Source organism: Hypanus sabinus, chromosome 14 (assembly GCF_030144855.1).
Source record: "Hypanus sabinus isolate sHypSab1 chromosome 14, sHypSab1.hap1, whole genome shotgun sequence".
Taxonomy (NCBI): Eukaryota; Metazoa; Chordata; class Chondrichthyes; order Myliobatiformes; family Dasyatidae; genus Hypanus; species Hypanus sabinus.
In genome coordinates this window covers 108174027-108193282 of record NC_082719.1, presented here as the reverse complement: position 1 = coordinate 108193282, position 19256 = coordinate 108174027, and the positions used below count along the sequence as shown (strand labels likewise).

Sequence of the window (19256 nt, the reverse complement as noted above, 5' to 3'; positions counted from 1 at the left end):
CCACACCTGGAGTATTGTGTACAGTTTTGGTCTCCAGGGTTAAGGAAGGACATCCTGGCTGTAGAGGAAGTGCAGCGTAGATTCACAAGGTTAATTCCTGGGATGTCAGGACTGTCTTACGCAGAGAGGTTAGAGAGGCTGGGCTTGTACATGCTGGAATTAAGGAGATTGAGAGGGGATCTGATTGAAACTTATAAGATTATTAAGGGATTGGACAAGATAGAGGCAGGAAATACGTTCCAGATGCTGGGAGAGTCCAGTACCAGAGGGCATGGTTTGAGAATAAGGGGTAGGTCATTTAGGACAGAGTTAAGGAAAAACTTCTTCTCCCAGAGTTGTGGGGGTCTGGAATGCACTGCCTCAGAAGGTAGTGGAGGCCAATTCTCTGGATGCTTTCAAGAAGGAGCTAGATAGGTATCTTATGGATAGGGGAATCAAGGGATATGGGGACAAGGCAGGAACTGGGTATGATAGTAGATGATCAGCCATGATCTCAAAATGGCAGTGCAGGCTTGAATGGTCTACTTCTACACCTATTATCTATTGCCTTCTGAAAGTCCAAATATACAACATCCACTGCATCCCCTTTATCTATCCTACTTGTAATCTCCTCAAAGAATTCCAACAGGTTCGCCAGGCAGTATTTTCCCTGAAGGAAACCATGCTGACTTTATCCTATCTTGTCCTGTGTCACTAAGTACTCTTATCAGTTCATCCTTAACAATTGACCCTTACATCTTCCCAACCACTGAGGTCAGGCTAACTGGCCTATAATTTACTTTGTGTTGCCTTCCTCCTTTCTTAAAGAGTGGACTGACATTTGCAATTTTCCAGTCCTCTAGCACCATGCCAGAGTGAAATGATTTTTGATAGAACATTTCTAATGCCTCCACAATCTCTAACACTACCTCTTTCAGAACCCTAGGGTGCAGTTCATCTGATCCGGGTGACTTATGTACCTTTAGGTCTTTCAGCTTTTTGAGCACCTTCTCTCTTGTAATAGTAACTGCATCCACTTCTCTTCCTTCACACACTATAACATCAGGCATACTGCTAGTGTTTTCCACAGTGAAGACTGATGCAAACTACTCATTTAGTTCATCAGCCATCTTCTTGTCTCCCGTTATTATTTCTCCTGCCTCATTTTCTAGTGGTCCTATATCAACTCTCATTTCTCTTTTATTTTTAACATACTTGAAAAAAATTTTACTTTCCACCTTAATACTATTTGCCAGCTTGCTTTCATATTTCACCTTTTCCCTTCTAATTACTTTTTTAGTTGTTCTCTGTAGGTTTTTAAAAACTTACCAATCCTCTGTCTTCCCACTAATTTTTGCTTTGTTGTATGTCCTTTCTTTTGCTTTTACAATAGCTTCGACTTCCCTTGTCAGCCACGGTTGTACTATTTTCCTGTTTGAGTATCTCTTCATTTTTAGAACGCACATATTCTGCACCTTCCTCATTTCTCCCAGAAACGCACACCATTGCTGCTCTGCTGACATCCCTGCCTGAAGCTCCTTCCAATTTACTTTGGCCAGTTCCTCTCTCATACCACTGTAGTTACCCTTACTCCATTGAAACACTGTTACATCTGACTTTACTTTCTCCCTTTCGAATTTCAAGTTGATAAAATAAAGGCATAGTCTATTTTTTGAACAGGGAGCAAATTCAGAAATCAGAGGTACAAAGGGACTTGGGAGTCCTTGTGCAAGACTTTCTAAAGGTTAATTTAAGCATCAGTGGTAAGGGAACAAGTACAATATTAGCATTCATTTCATGAGGATTCAAATATAAAAGCAAGGATACAATACTAAGTCTTTATAAAGCATTGATCAGACTGCACTTGGACCTGAGTGAACAGTTTTGGGCCCCTTAATCTAAGAAAGAATGCGCTGGCACTGGAGAGAATCCAGAGGAGATTCACAAGAATGAAAGGGTTATCATATGAGGAGAGTTTGATGGCTCTGTACTTGAAGGAGCTTGGGAAAATGAGGGGGAGTTCTCATTGATACCTGTCATATACTGAAAGATCTAGACAGAGTAGGTGAGTGGGTGAATCTAGAACCAGAGGGCACAGCCTCAGAATAGAGGGATGTCCATTTAGAACTGAGATGTGGAGGAATTTTTTAGCCAGAGGGTAATGAATCTGTGGAATTCATTGCCACAGACAGTTGTGGAGATCAGGTCATTGTGTATATTTGAAGCAGAGGTTGATAGGTTCTTGATTGGTCAAGGCATCAAAGGTTACAGGGAGAAGGCAGGAGAATGAGGTTGAGAGGGATAATAAATCAGCCATGATGGAATGGCGGAGCAAATTTAATGGGCTCCTATGTCTTCTGGTCAATGGTCTATTAAGATTGAAAGAGTGCAGAGAAAATTTACAAGGATGTTGCTTCATTGAAAGAGCTATAGGAAAGGTTGAAGAGGTTAGAACTTTATTTCCTAGAAGGTAGGAGAATAAGAGGAATTTTGATAGAGGTATACAAAATCATGAGGGATATTTATAGGGTAAATGCAAGCAGGCATTTTCGTCCGATGTTGGGTGACACAAGAATCAGAGGATATGGGTTAAAGTTGAAGGTGAAAAATATTTAAGGGGAACCTGAGGGGAAGGTTCTTCACTCGGAGTGGTGAGAATGTGGAATGAGCAGCCAGCACAAGTGGAGAATGCAGGTTTGATTTCAAGATTTAAAAGAAAATTGGATAGTTACATGGATGGGTAATGTATGGGGGGGGGGGCTATGGTCTGGGTATAGATCGATGGGGCTAGGTAGAATAACAGTTTTGTATAGACTAGATGGGCTGAATGGGCCATAGTGCTCTATGACTCTATCTAAGAGTCTCTTAAATGTCTCAGATAGATTTACCCCTACCAGACCCAGCAGAGTTTTCCATGCACTTACCACTGTCTGCATAAAAACCTAATAAAACTGAATCCCTTCTCTCTGCACGTGGTCCTTCTCCCTCTGTTCCCTGCCTGTCTAAGAGCCTGTTAAACTCCTCTATTATATCTGCCTCCATCACCTTTCTTGAGGGCTGTTACCTTGTCCCGGATTCCTTGCCGCATTACTTCGCGCTCAGCTTCCATTTTGGCATATTTACTTGCTCGCTCCTCTTCAGCCTGGCGCAGTGCTTCTAACCTTTCTTCTTCCTTTTTCTCTGCATCAGGGTCCTTCTCCTCATCACCGCCCAGCATCTTTCCCATGTCTTTGGTAGCTCCTAAAATGCAAGAAGGATCGAGTGAGATAATTGTAACCGAGCACTTGGCGACACACCGAGGAAGATTGTTCAGGAATTACCCAGAGAGCAGGCCACCCTATTCTGGATATTTTACACTGAGAACAAAATAATAACCTTGTAAACACAAGAGATTACAGATGCAGAAAATCCAGAGCAACACACACAAAATGCTGGAGGAACTCAGCAGCAGATCAGGCAGCACCTATGGAGATGAATAAACAGTTGACCTTTTGGTTTGAGAACCTTCACCAGGACTGACGACCTTGACGTTTGCAGTCCCTTGGGTATAACAGGATAGAATTCTTAGTAAAGTTAAAAAGAAAGATTCTGGATCTGAACAAATACATCCATAAAGATGAAGTATGTTAGCCTTGATAAATGGGGAACTCAGCTGAAAGGCTAAGAGCAGTCAGGCAATGGATAGAGTTTAAGGAAAAGGATTTGCAGCAATTATTATCAATATCAAAAGAAAAAGAGCTAACAGAAATTCAAACTAACAAACTCAGCAGATTTGACAGTGCCTGTGGAACAAGAAATTCTGCATCATTCATTCTGAGGAGCCTGCACCTGAACTGGAGCTGCATGTCTGAGAAATGTTAAGGAAACATGGCCTAGCTTTGTACTGAGACTAGAGAAGCATTAATGTCATAGGGATATGTGGAGTTAATATGAGAATTTGAAACTTAAGAGCAAAACTTCTGTTTCTCATTATTCCAGGATGCATATACAATTTAATCGACCAGAACTACCAGCAATGAAGTTAAACACGAGATCCTGCAGATGCTGGAAATCCAGAATAATACAAGTCAAGTCACTTTTATTGTCATTTTGACCATAACTTCTGGTACAGTACATAGTAAAAATGAAACAATTTTATTTCAGGACCAGGGTGTTACATGACACAGTACAAAAACTAGACTGAACTACGTAAAAAACACCGAAAAAAACTACACTAGACTACAGACCTACCCAGGACTGCATAAAGTGCACAAAACAGAGCAGGCATTACAATAAATAACACACAAGACAATAGGGCAGTAAAGTGTCAGTCTAGTCACGGGTCCTCAGCAGCGCATGCGCCTCTGCGGTCTCCATACACACAAAATGCTGGAGGAACTCAGCAGGTCAGGCAGTATGAGAGTAGACTGGGGAATGAAATGAGCATGAAGAAAGTCTCAATTGCTGTAACCATCACCAGGACATGCTGCCTTTCTCCACTCCTGATTTCAACTGGGGGAAGAGCATTAAGGACCCCCATCACCCAGGACATGCCTTCTTCTCATCAGAGAGGAGGTATAGGAGCCTGAGACAAACACTCAATGTTTCAGGACCGGCTCCTTCCCCTCCACCTGATTTCAGATGGTCCAAAAACACATGAAGACTGTTTGGTATTGTAACATAGTAATTTTTGATGTGATATCTGTACTGCTGCCACAAAACAACAGACGTCCTGTAATGTCAGAGATAAATAAGCCTGCTTCTGATTGTGAAAGTTTAGGAGGTTTTGTGATTAAGCTGAAAGGTCAAGGTAAGAAAGGCAAGATTCACCTGAAGGAAATAAGACCATAAGAGCAAATTAGGCCATTTGGACCATTGAGTCCACTCTGCCGTTCTATCATGGCTGATTTATTATTCTTACCAACTCCATTCTCCTGCCTTCTCTCTGTAACCTTTGGTGCCCTGACTAATCAAGAACCTATCAACCACTTGAAATATACTCAATGACTTGACTTCTGCAGCCATCTGTGGCAATGAATTCCACAGATTCACCACTCTCTGGTTAAAGAAATCCCCCCTCATCTTTGTTCTAAATGGATGTCCCTCTATTCTGACGCCGTGTCTTCTGGTCTGAGACTCGCCCTGTAATTTCCACAGATCCTTCTGAAGATAGGACAGCACAAAGCAGGGTTGTGCTGAGAGAGTGGGAGCAGTTGCTGCTGGATTCACACATTTTTTTGTGATCTAGTGAAGCTGCCTATGATTCATCACCATATGGCCATTGTTCAAAAGCAAGTAAGACAACCACTCGCTGTTAGATCGCACCAACACAGGCAGCAGCAGATCTGCACCAAGTCCAGCTCCTTCCGTTTCTCTGCCAACAAGCACCCTAGACCCTAGAGTTTCAGTTAATGTTCATTGCAATGCAGGGCACTGTATAGCTTCCAGTGATCGGTGTGCAAGGTCTCCCCAATAGGCAAATGTAAAAAGCAAAAATGCTTCAAAAATAATGAGAAGTTTCTAAATATCAAAAAAATTATTATAAAGAGAAGCAAACAGTAAAAAAGTTAATAATATCAATATTTGGTGTAACCACCCTTTGGCTTTAAAACTTCATCAGTTCTCTTAGGCACAGCGTCATGCAATTTTATAAGAAAATCGGCTGGTAGGTTGTTCCAAGCATCTTGGGGAACTTGCCCCTGTTCTTCTGCCAACTTTAGCTGTCTTGCTTGCTTCTGTCTCTCCAGATAATCCCAGGCAGCCCTGATGATGTTGAGGTCAGGGTTCTGAAGAGGCCATATAAAAGGATCCTTTCCTGGTTGGCTACCGGTAACTGGTGGTGTCCCACAGGTGTCAGTGTTGGGACCACTTCTTTTTATGCTGTACTGTATATCAGTGATTAAGATGATGGAATTTGCAGATGATACTAAGATAGGTGGAGGGGCAGGTAGTGTTGAGGAAACGGGTAGACTACAGAAGGACTCAGACAGATTAGGAGAATAGGCAAAAAAGTGGCAAATGAAATGTTGGAAAATGCATGGTCATGCACTTTGGTAATAGAAATAAATGTGCGGACTATTTTCTATATGGGGGGAAAATCCAAAAATCTGGTATGCAGAGGGACTTGGGAGTTCTTGTGCAGAACACCCTAAAGGTTAACTTGGAGGTTGAGTCAGTGGTGAGGAAGACAAATGCCATGTTAGTATTCATTTCAAGAGGTCTAGAATACAAGAGCAGGGATGTGATGCTGAGGCTTTATAAAGCACTGATGAGACCTCACCTTGAGTATTGTGAACAGTTATGGGCCCTCCATCTAAGAAATGATGTGCTGGCCTTGGAGAGGGTCCAGAGGAGGTTCACAAAAATGATTCTGGGAATGAAAGGGTTATCATATGAGGAGTGTTTGATAACTCTGTGTCTGTATTCGCTGGAATTTAGAAGGAAGAGGGGTAATCTCATGGAAATCTTTTGAATGTTGAAAGGCCTAGTCAGAGTAGATGTGAAAAGGATGTTTCCCATGGTGCGGGAGTCTAGGACAAGAGGGCACAGCCTCAAGATAGAGGGGTGTCCATTCAAAACAGAGATGTGGAGAAATTTCTTTAGCCAGAGGCTGGTGAATTTGTGGAACTTATTACCACAGGCAGCTGTGGAGGCCAGGTTGTTGGGTGTATCCAAGGCAGAGATTGATATGTTCTTGATTGGCCACAGCATCAAAGGTTACAGGGAGAAAGCCGGGGAGTGGGGCTGAGGAAGGGGAAAAAAGGATCAGCCATGATTGAATGGCATGGCAGGCTTGATGGGCCAAATGGCCTAATTCTGCTTCTATGTCTTATATAAAAAATCTAGGGTACCTAAGACTTTTACATAGTGCTATATATATAGTATACATATTTAAATCAAATAAGTAGTGCAAAAAAAGTAAAAAGCAAGACAAAAAATGTTGAGGTAGTGTTCATGGATTAATCATCCATTCAGAAATCTGAGGGCAGAGGGAAAGAAGCTGTTCCTAAAACATTGAGTGTGTGTCCTCAGGATCCTGTACCTCTTCAGCAATGAGAAGAAGGCATGTCCTTGGCTTCATATAACCATATAACAACTACAGCATGGAAACAGGCCATCTCGGCGCTTCTAGTCCGTGCCGAATGCTTACTCTCACCTAATCCCACTGACCCGCACTCAGCCCATAACCCTCCATGCCTTTCCTGTCCATATACCTATCCAACTGAACTTTAAATGACAATACCGAACTGGCCTCTAACACTTCTACTGGAAGCTCGTTCCACACAGCTACCACTCTCTGAGTAAAGAATTTCCCCCTCATGTTACCTTTAAACTTTTGCCCCCTAACTCTGAATTCATGTCCTCTTGTTTGAATCTCCCCTACTCTCAATGGAAAAAGCCTATCCACGTCAACTCTGTCTATCCCCCTCATAATTTTAAATACCTCTATCAAGTCCCCCCCTCAACCTTCTATGCTCCAAAGAATAAAGACCTAACTTGTTCAACCTTTCCCTGTAACTTAGGTGCTGAAACCCAGGTAACATTCTAGTAAATCTTCTCTGTACTCTCTCTATTTTGTTGACATCTTTCCTATAATTTGGTGACCAGAACTGTACACAATACTCCAAATTTGGCCTTACCAATGCCTTGTACAATTTCAACATTACATCCCAACTCCTATACTCAATGCTCTGATTTATAAAGGCCAACATACCAAAAGCTTTCATCACCACCCTATCCACATGAGATTCCACCCTCAGGCAACTATGCACCATTATTCCTAGATCACTCTGTTCTACTGCATTCTTCAATGCCCTACCATTTACCATGTATGTCCTATTTGGATTATTCCAACCAAAATGTAGCACCTCACACTTATCAGCATTAAACTCCATCTGCCATCGTTCAGCCCACTCTTCTAACTGGCCTAAGTCTCTCTGAAAACTTTGAAAACCTACTTCATTATCCACAACACCACCTACCTTAGTATCATCTGCATACTTACTAATCCAATTTACCACCCCATCATCCAGATCATTAATGGATATGACAAACAACATTGGACCCAGTACAGATCCCTGAGGCACACCACTAGTCACCGGCCTCCAACCTGACAAACAGTTATCCACCACTACTCTCTGGCATCTCCCATCCAGCCACTGTTGAATCCATTTTACTACTCCAATATTAATACCTAATGATTGAACCTTCCTAACTAACCTGCCGTGCGGAACCTTGTCAAAGGCCTTACTGAAGTCCATATAGACAACATCTATACCTTCGTCAACTTTCCTCGTAACCACTTCAAAAAATTCAAAAAGATTTCTCAAACATGACCTTCCACGCACAAATCCATGCTGACTATTCCTAATCAGATCCTGTCTATCCAGATAATTATATATACCATCTCTAAGAATACTTTCCATTAATTTACCCACCATTTCATGTTCAGTCTCACATTTCCCAGTACTAGTTGCTCTTGTCTTCTAGCTCCCCATTCATTCTGGATCTATTTTATTTTACTAGTCTTTGGGTATATTTCTGAGTATTTCAAAAGACATCCAAAATATTTGTTTAATTTCTCCTGCATCAGACACCCACATCTGTTTTGGCTAATTATACTTGGTAGAAATGGTGTAGTAACAGGTGTACAGCTCAAAGATCCTCTCCCTCATAGCTTGACACCTCAAGTGCTGTCTGTGTGGAGTTTGCATGTTCTCCCTCATAGCTTCAGACACCTCGGGTGTTGTCTGTGTGGAGTTTGCATGTTCTCCCTCACAGCTTCAGCCACCTCGGGTGCTGTCTTTGTGGAGTTTGCATGTTCTCCCTCACAGCTTCAGCCACCTCGGGTGTTGTCTGTGTGGAGTTTGAATATTTTCATTTGACCATATCTGTGAGTTTTATTTTATCAACAATACACACAAAATGCTGGTAAAAACAGCAGGCTAGGCAGCATCTATAGGGAGAAGCACTGTCGATGTTTTGGGCCGAGACCCTTCATCAGGACTAACCAAAAGGAAAGATAGTAAGAAATATGAAAGTAGTGGGGGGAGGGGGAAATGCAAAATGATAGGAGAAGACCGGAGGGGGTGGGGTGAAGCTAAGAGCTGGAAAGGTGATTGGCAAAAGTGATACAGAGCTGGAGAAGGGAAAGGATCATGGGACAGGAGGCCTCAGGAGAAAGAAAGGGGGGGGGGAGCACCAGAGGGAGATGGAGAACAGGCAAACAACTAAATATGTCAGGGATGGGGTAAGAAGGGGAGGAGGGGCATTAACTGAAGTTAGAGAAGTCAATGTTCATGCCATCAGGTTGGAGGCTACCCAGCCAGTATATAAGGTGTTGTTCCTCCAACCTGAGTTTGGATTCATTTTGACAATAGAGGAGGCCATGGATAGACATATCAGAATGGGTTTTATTTCAAATCAGTTTTATTTTATTCTGTTTTTATGAGCCCGCTGAAAACTGGGGGACAGCTTCATTGAGCACCTCCACTCTGTCCACCAAAAACGTCCCCCATGGCCAGACATTTTAATTCTGATTCCAATTCCTGTTCCAACATGTCGGTCTGTGGCCTCCACTTGTATCAAGATGAGGCCACCTCAGAGTGGAGAAGCAACATCTTATATTCTGCCTGGTTAGCCTCCAACTTAATGGCATGAATATTGATTTCTCCTTCCAGTGAAAAAATTCCTTTCTCCTCCCCTCTTCTTCTATTCCCCACTCTGGCCTCTCACCTCTTCTCCTCATGTACCTATCACCTCCTCCTGGGTCCCTTCCTCCTTCCCTTTCTCCCATCGCCCACTCTCTCCCCTATCAGATTCCTTCCTTTCCAGCCATTGACCTTCCCACTCACCTGGTTTGACATCATCTTCCAGCTAGCCTCCTTCCCTTCTCCACAGCTTTTCAATCTGCGTCTCTCCTCTTCCTTTCTGGTCCTGATCAAGGGTCTTGGTCCGAAACGTCAATTGTTTACGAATTTCCATAGATGCTGACCTGACCTGCTGAGTTCTTCCCTCACTTTGTGTGTGTTGCTCTGGATTTTCAGCATCTGCAGTATCTCTCAAGTTTATTTAAAGCAGTCGGAGGAGACTCACACTCTCAAGGTAAGGAATATTCAAACTTTCTACAGAGGGCCCTGGAATTGAACTCTGAACTCTGACACCCATTGCACTAACTACTACGCCACCATGGTGTCCTTCGTCTGACTGGGTTGGGGGTGTACTAATTGGTCTTTGTAAATTGATCCTAAGGTTAAGTTAATTGACAGGCTAGAGTCATTGGGTTTAGTAACCACCTCAGTTATTCTTCACACATCATTTCCAAAGGTTAAAGTAATATTTCATATGATTTGTGGCAGGAGAAGCCGCTGTGTTAACACAGGTTCAGCCCACATTGCCATTTGTGAAAACAGCTGCTTCTGAACCGTCCCTGAGAAGCAGATGTCTCCCGCAGAGGACATCACTCACACATGAAACAACAGATGTTTAGATGCACCACCTCATTCATCATTCTGACCTGCTCCATTTAGAAACTGTGCAGCATTACCTCCTGCCTCTAGAGAGAGCATCTGACTCGTGGGTTCTCTGCATAGTCATAGCATCCCTTACCATATCCCTCCATTGTCCCTGTCCAAGCTCCAGTACTGAACCACTAATAGCACTGCAGACTCAGTGGGATGAATGGTTTCATTCTGCTCCTTTGTCTTATAGTCTTATGGACTTGCCATAGGAGATTTCCAGACATTGTCACGGTCTAAGACAGTGCCATAGCTGACTCAAGGTGAGTTTAATCAGACATCCATGCAGCCACTAAGGTGCCATCACCAACACTCCATAACATGCTTTGCCATGTCCCACCTCAGGATATCCTCAGCAAGGCTCTTTGGCACCTCAGAAATCGGAGATCCCTAAAATTTAATGTTTCTGAAACAGAGACATTATGAAAGTGGATCTAAATCTATGAAAACACTGGCTTGGAAACTGAAAAAAAAAGATAGCAGAAAATACAATTCATAAAATTAAGGATCCAAGAACAAAAATGATAAAAAAAAAAGCTAAGTGGAATTCAAGAAGCTTTTGAAGTATTTTACAGAACTCTATATTCCAAAGTTCCAGGGGAAGCATAACCCAAATTGACACTTTCCCGAATTCTCTAGAGTTACCCACTTTATGCGAAGAACAAAACAGAACGATGACTGCTGACATAACTGAAGTTGAACTAAAAGCTGCAATTAGTAGGTTTAAATTAAGCAAGTCACCAGGATCAGACGGGTATATGGCAGAGTGATACAAAAAATTTAAAAATGATTTAATTCCTGTCTTACTCCCCAAACTGAACTGGGCTCTAAAAAAGGCACAAATGCCACCCAGCTGGAAGGAAGCGATAATCTCAGCTATACTGAAAGAAGGCAAGGATAAAATGGAATGTTAGTCATTTAGACCAATAGCCGTTCTTAATGTAGATTATAGATTATTTACCACCATCGTGGCCAAACGATTAGTACAGTTTCTACATATACTGATACATAACAATCAGACAGGTTTTATTCAACAACGCCAAACACAAGACAATATACAAAGGACACTTCACGTTATGGGTCATGTACAAAAAAATAAAATCGAAGCAATAGTGATAAGCATGGATGCTGAAAAGGCATTTGATTTGGTTAATTGGAATCTTCCTTAGAACATAGAACATAAAATAGTACAGCACATTACAGGCCCTTCAGTCCACAATGTTGTGCCAACACCCAAACCCTGCCTCCCATATAAACCCCCACCTTAAATTCCTCCATATACCTGTCTGGTAGTCTCTTAAACTTCACTAGTGTATCTGCCTCCACCACTGACTCAGGCAGTGCATTCCACATGCCAACCACTCTCTGAGTAAAAAACCTTCCTCTAATATCCCCCTTGAACTTCCCTCCCCTTACCTTAAAGCCATGTCCTCTTGTACTGAGCAGTGGTGCCCTGGGGAAGAGGCGCTGGCTGTCCACTTTGTCTATTCCTCTTCATATCTTGTACACCTCTATCATGTCTCCTCTCATCCTCCTTCTCTCCAAAGAGTAAAGCCCTAGCTCCCTTAATCTCTGATCATAATCTATACTCTCTAAATCAGGCAGCATCCTGGTAAATCTCCTCTGTACCCTTTCCAATGCTTCCACATCCTTCCTACAATGAGGCGACCAGAACTGGACACAGTACTCCAAGTGTGGCCAAACCAGAGTTTTATAGAGCTGCATCATTACCCCGTGACTCTTAAACTCTATCCCTCGACTTCTGAAAGCGCACAACCCATAAGCTTTCTTAACTACCCTATCTACCCGTGAGGCAACTTTCAGGGATCTGTTGACATGTACCCTCAGATCCCTCTGCTCCTCCAAACTACCAAGTATCCTGCCATTTACTTTGTACTCTGTCTTGGAGTTTGTCCTTCCAAAGTGTACCACCTCACACTTCTCCAAGTTGAACTGCATCTTCCACTTCTCAGCCCACTTCTGCATCCTATCAATGTCTCTCTGCAATCTTTGACAATCCTTTACACTACCTACAACACCACCAACCTTTGTGTTGTCTGCAAACTTGCCAACCCACCCTCCTACCCCCACATCCAGGTTGTTAATAGAAATCACGAAAAGTAGAGGTCCCAGAACAGATCCTTGTGGGACCACTAGTCACAACCCTCCAATCCCAATGTACTCCCTCTACCACAACCCTTTGCCCTCTGCAGGCAAGCCAATTCTGAATCCAGCTGGCCAAACTTCCCTGGATCCCATGCCTTCTGACTTTCTGAATAAGCCTATCGTGTGGAACCTTGTCAAATGCCTTACTAAAATCCATGTAGATATCTGGAGTCTGGAGTATATCTGGAATATTTGGAGTATTGAGTACAGTTCTGGTCACCAAATTATAGGAAAGATGTCAACAAAATAGAGAGAGTACAGTGAAGATTTACTAGAATATTACCTGGGTTTCAGCACCCAAGTTACAGGGAAAGATTGAACAAGTTAGGTCTTTATTCTTTGGAGCGTAGAAGGTTAAAGGGGGACTTGATAGAGGTATTTAAAATTATGAGGGGGATAGATAGAGTTGACGTGGATAGGCTTTTTCCATTGAGGGTAGGGGAGGTTCAAACAAGAGGACATGAATTCAGAGCTAGGGGGCAAAAGTTTAGGGGTAACATGAGGGGGAATTTCTTTACTCAGAGAGTGGCAGCTGTGTGGAATGAACTTCCAGTAGAAGTGGTAGAGGCAGGTTCGATATTGTCATTTAAAGCACAATTGGATAGGTATATGGACCGGAAAGAAATGGAGGGTTATGGGCTGAGTGTGGGTCAGTGGGATTAGGTGAGAGTAAGCATTCAGCACAGACTAGAAGGGCCGAGATGGCCTGTTCCCATGCTGTAATTGTTATATGGTTATATGGTAGATCACATCCACTGCACTACCCTCATCTATATGCCTGGTCACCTCCTCAAAGAACTCTATCAGGCTTGTTAGACACGATCTGCCCTTCACAAAGCCATGCTGACTGTCCCTGATCAGACCATGATTCTCTAAATGCCCACAGATCCTATCTCTAAGAATCTTTTCCAACAGCTTTCCCACCACAGACATAAAGCTCACTGGTCTATAATTACCCGGACTATCCCTACTACCTTTTTTGAACAAGGGGACAACATTCGCCTCCCTCCAATCCTCTGGTACCATTCCCATGGACCGGAGGACATAAAGATCCTAGCCAGAGGCTCAGCAATCTCTTCACTCGCCTCGTGGAGCAGCCTGGGGAATATTCCGTCAGGCCCCGGGGACTTAATGTATTTTAACAACTTCAACACCTCCTCTCCCTTAATATCAACATGCTCCAGAACATCAACCTCACTCATATTGTCCTCACCGTCATCAAGTTCCCTCTCAGTGGTGAATACCGAAGAGAAGTATTCATTGAGGATCTCGCTGACTTCCACAGCCTCCAGGAACATCTTCCCACTTTTATCTCTATTTGGTCCTACCTTCACTCCTGTCATCCTTTTGTTCTTCACATAATTGAAGAATGCCTTGGGGTTTTCTTTTACCCTACTTGCCAAGGCCTTCTCATGCCCCCTTCTTGCTCTTCTCAGCCCCTTCTTAAGCTCCTTTCTTGCTACCCTATATTCCTCAATAGACCCATCTGATCCTTGCTTCCTAAACCTCACGTATGATGCCTTCTTCCACCTGACTAGATTTTCCACCTCACTTGTCACCCATGCTTTCTTCACCCTACCATTCTTTATCTTCCTCACCAGGACAAATTTATCCCTAACATTCTGCAAGAGATCCTTAAACATCGACCACATGTCCATAGTACATTTCCCTGCAAAAACATCATCCCAATTCACACCTGCAAGTTCTAACCTTATAGCCTCATAATTTGCCCTTCCCCAATTAAAAATTTTCCTGTCCTCTCGGATTCTATCACTTTTCCATAATACTGCTAAAGGCCAGGGTGTGGTGTTCACTGTCCCCCAGATGCTCACCCACTGACAGATCTGTGACCTGACCCGGTTCATTACCTAATACTAGATCTAGTATGGCATTCCCCCTAGTCGGCCTGTCAACATACTGTGACAGGAATCCATCCTGGACACATTTAACAAACTCTGCCCTATCTAAACCCTTGGAACTAATCAAGTGCCAATCAATATTAGGGAAATTAAAGTCACCCATGATAACAACCCTGTTATTTTTGCACCTTTCCAAAATCTGCCTCCCAATCTGTTCCTCGGTATCTCTGCTGCTACCAGGGGGCCTATAGAATACCCCCAGTAGAGTAACTGCTCCCTTCCTGTTCCTGACTTGCACCCATACTGACTCAAAAGAGGATCCTGCTACATTACTCAGCCTTTCTGTAGCTGTAATAGTATCCATGACCAGTAATGCCATCCCTCCTCTCCTTCCCCACCCCCCCATCCCTTTTAAAGCACTGAAATCCAGGAATATTGAGAATCCATTCCTGCCCTGGTGCCAGCCAAGTCTCTGTAATGGCCACTACATCATAATTCCATGTATGTATCCAAGCTCTCAGTTCACCACCATTGTTCCTGCTGCTTCTTGCATTGAAGTACACACACTTTAGCCCTTCTACCTTACTACCTTTACACCCTTTATTCTGCTTCTCTTTCCTCAAAGACTCTCTATATGTTAGATCTGGCTTTACTCCACACACTTCTTTCACTGCTCTATTGCTCCAAGTCCCATCCCCCTTGCAAATTAGTTTAAACCCTCCGGAACCATGCTAGCAAACCTACCTGCAAGGATATTGCTCCCCTTCGAGTTCAGGTGCAACCCATCCAATCTGTACAGGTCCCACCTTCCCCAGAAGAGATCCCAATGGCCCAAAAATCTAAAACTCTGCCCCCTGCACCAACTCATCAGCCACACATTCAACTGCCATCTCCTCCAATTCTTACCATCACTATCACGTAGCACTGGCAGCAATCCTGAGAATGCCACCCTTGAGGTCCTGTTCTTCAGCCTTCTGCCTAGTTCCCAAAACTCACACTTCAGGACTTCATCCCTCTTCCTGCCTATGTCGTTGTACCAACATGTATCACAGAGTTTACAGAGTTTTACATAGATTTAAACTAATGTGGCAGAGGGATGGGAACAAGTGCAGAGAGACAGAGGGGTGTAAAATGAGGGTAGAAGCAAAGAGTAGTAAGGTGAAAAGTAAAAGTGGCAGGCAGGCAAATCCAGGGCAAAAAGCAAAAAGGGCCACTTTTCAACATAATAGTATAAGGGCTAAGAGTGTTGTAAAAACAAGCCTGAAGGCTTTGTGTGTCAATGCGAGGAGCATTCGTAACAAGGTGGATGAATTGAATGTGCAGATAGTTATTAATGAATATGATATAGTTGGGATCACAGAGACATGGCTCCAGGGTGACCAAGGATGGGAGCTCAACATCCAGGGATATTCAATATTCAGGGAGATAGACAGGAAAGTAAAGGAGGTGGGGTAGCATTGCTGGTTAGAGAGGAGATTAATGCAATAGAAAGGAAGGACATTAGCCTGGAGGATGTGGAACTGATATGGGTAGAGCTGCGTAACACTAAGGGGCAGAAAACGCTGGTGGGAGTTGTGTACAGGCCACCTAACAGTAGTAGTGAGGTTGGGGATGTCATTAAATAGGAAATTAGAAATGCATGCAATAAAGAAACAGAAGTTATAATGGGTGACTTCAATCTACATATAGATTGGGTGAACCAAATTGGTAAGGGTGCTGATGAAGAGGATTTCTTGGAATGTATGCGGGAGAGAGCAGGCTATTCTAGATTGGGTATTGAGCAATGAGGAAGGGTTAGTTAGTAATCTTGTCGTGCGAGGTCTCTTGGGTAAGAGTGACCATAATATGGTGGAATTCTTCATTAAGATGGAGAGTGACATAGTTAATTCAGAAACAAAGGTTCTGAACTTAAAGAAGGGTAACTTTGAAGGTATGAGACATGAATTAGCTAAGATAGACTGGCAAATGATACTTAAAGGGTTGACGGTGGATATGCAATGACAAGCAGTTAAAGATCGCATGGATGAACTACAACAATTGTTCATCTCAGTTTGGCAAAAGAATAAACCAGGGAAGGTAGTGCACCCGTGGCTGACAGGGGAAATTAAGGATAGTATCAAGTCCAAAGAAGAAACATATAAATTAGCAAAAAAAAGTGCCACACCTGAGGACTGGGAGAAGTTCAGAGACCAGCAGAGGAGGACAAAGGGCTTAATTAGGAAAGGGGAAAAAAATGACAGAAAGCTGGCAGGGAATATAAAAACTGACTGTAAAAGCTTTTATAGATATTTGAAAAGAAAAAGATTGGTCAAGACAAATGTAGGTCCCTTACAGTCAGAAACAGGTGAATTGATCACAGGGAACAAAGACATGGCAGACCAATTGAACAACTACTTTGGTTTTGTCTTCACTAAAGAAGACATAAATAATCTTCCGGAAATAGTAAGAAACCGAGGGTCTAGTGAGATGGAGGAATTGAGGGAAATACATGTTAGTAGGGAAGTGGTGTTATGTAAATTGAAGGGATTAAAGGCAGATAAATCCCCAGGGCCAGATGGTCTGCATCCCAGAGTGCTTAAGGAAGTAGCCCAAGAAATAGTGGATGCATTAGTGATAATTTTTCAAAACTCCTTAGATTCTGGATTAGTTCCTGAGGATTGGAGGGTGGCTAATGTAACCCCACTTTTTAAAAAAGGAGGGAGAGAGAAACCGGGGAATTATAGACCGGTTAGTCTGACATCGGTGGTGGGGAAAATGCTAGAGTCGGTTATCAAAGATGTGATAACAGCACATTTGGAAAGAAGTGAAATTGTCGGACAAAGTCAGTATGGATTTGTGAAAGGAAAATCACGTCTGACGAATCTTATAGAATTTTTTGAAGATGTAACTAGTAGAGTGGATAGGGGAGAGCCAGTGGATGTGGTATCTTTAGATTTTCAAAAGGCTTTTGACAAGGTCCCACACAGGAGATTAGTGTGCAAATTTAAAGCACGCGGTATTGGTGGTATAGTATTGATGAGGATAGAGAATTGGTTGGCAGACAGGAAGCAAAGAGTGGGAGTAAATGGTGACTAGTGGGGTACCACAAGACTCAGTGCTGGGACCCCAGTTGTTTACAACATATATTAATGATTTAGATGAGAGAATTAAATGCAGCATCTCCAAGTCTGCGGATGACATGAAGCTGGGCGGCGGAGGAGGATGCTAAGAGGATGCAGGGTGACTTGGATAGGTTAGATGAGTGGGCAAATTCATGGCAGATGCAATTTAATGTGGATAAATGTGAGGCAATGCACTCTGGTTGCAAGAACAGGAAAACAGATTATTATATTAATGGTGGCCGATTAGGAAAAGGGGAGATGCAACGAGACCTGGGTATCATTGTACACCAGTCATTGAAGGTGGATATGCAGATACAGCAGATGGTGAAAAAGGCAAATGGTATGTTGGCATTCATAGCAAAAGGATTTGAGTACAGGAGCAGGGAGGTTCTACTGCAGTTGTACAAGGCCTTGGTGAGACCGCACCTATTGTGTGCAGTTTTGGTCCCCTAATCTGAGGAAAGACATTCTTGCCATAAGGGAGTACAAAGAAGGTTCACCAGATTGATTCCTGGGATGGCAGGACTTTCATATGAAGAAAGACTGGATCGACTTCACTAGGCTTATACTCACTAGAATTTAGAAGATTGAGGGGGAATCTTATTGAAACGTATAAAATTCTAAAGGGATTGGACAGGCTAGATGCAGGAAGATTATTTCCGATGTTGGGGAAGTCCAGAACGAGGGGTCACAGTTTAAGGATAAAGGGGAAGCCTTTTAGGACCGAGATGAGGAAAAACTTCTTCACACCGAGAGTGATGAATCTGTGGAATTCTCTGCCACAGGAAACAGTTGAGGCCAGTTCATTGGCTATATTTAAGAGGAAGTTAGATATGGCCCTTGTGGCTAAAGGGATCAGGGGTATGGAGAGAAAACAGGTACAGGGTTCTGATTTGGATGATCAGCCATGATCATGCTGAATGGTGGTGCAGGCTCGAAGGGCTGAAGGGCCTACTCCTGCACCTATTTTCTATGTTTCTATGTTTCTATTTGGTTTCCATGACACAATTATTAAAACTATACAGGCACTATATGACAACCCTACTGCTAGAATTAAAATCAACGGATATTTATCAAATAATTTTACAAAGAAAGGGGCACGAGACAGGGTTGTGCATGGTCACCTCTACTCTTCGCATTATATCTGGAACCATTAGCTCAATACATCAGAAAAAATGAAGATATCAGGGCAATTACTATCAAAGGGACAGAGCATAAATTGGCCTGTTATGCGGATGACATTTTGATCTATCCAGGGCAACCAACATACTCTTTACCTAAATTGATGCAATCCTTTGAACAATATGGTCAATGATCAGGATACAAGATCAACATAGATAAAACCCAATTACTTTTATATTACTATAGCTCACCAAAAGAAATTGAAAGTAGATATCCCTGGGCATGGCACACAGAGTGTTTCAAATATTTGGGCAACATTATACCAAAAGATTTTGCAAAATTATCGGAATGCAATTATCAGCCTATATATAAAAAAATTAAGGAAGATATAACAAGATGGAATCTAATTCCTTTTTCTAGTTTCAGTTCAAGGATTGAATCTATTAAAATGAATAGATTATTCCATTATGATAATAACCTCTCTGTTTGCTGGAGAAATTGTGAAAATCAAAATGCAGACAATTATCATATTT

At 42.6% G+C, this 19256-nt stretch overlaps 1 protein-coding gene across 2 annotated transcripts in view; it reads right to left on the bottom strand.

Moving 5' to 3' along the window:
* The window catches only part of LOC132405058 (complexin-1), a 166454-nt gene that overhangs the window by 11482 nt on the left and 135716 nt on the right, over positions 1-19256 (bottom strand). For both annotated transcript variants that reach the window (XM_059989787.1, XM_059989786.1), the window contains one exon: positions 3044-3219. In XM_059989787.1, coding sequence (XP_059845770.1) covers positions 3044-3219 — 176 coding nt within the window. The remainder of the gene's footprint in view (positions 1-3043; positions 3220-19256) is intronic.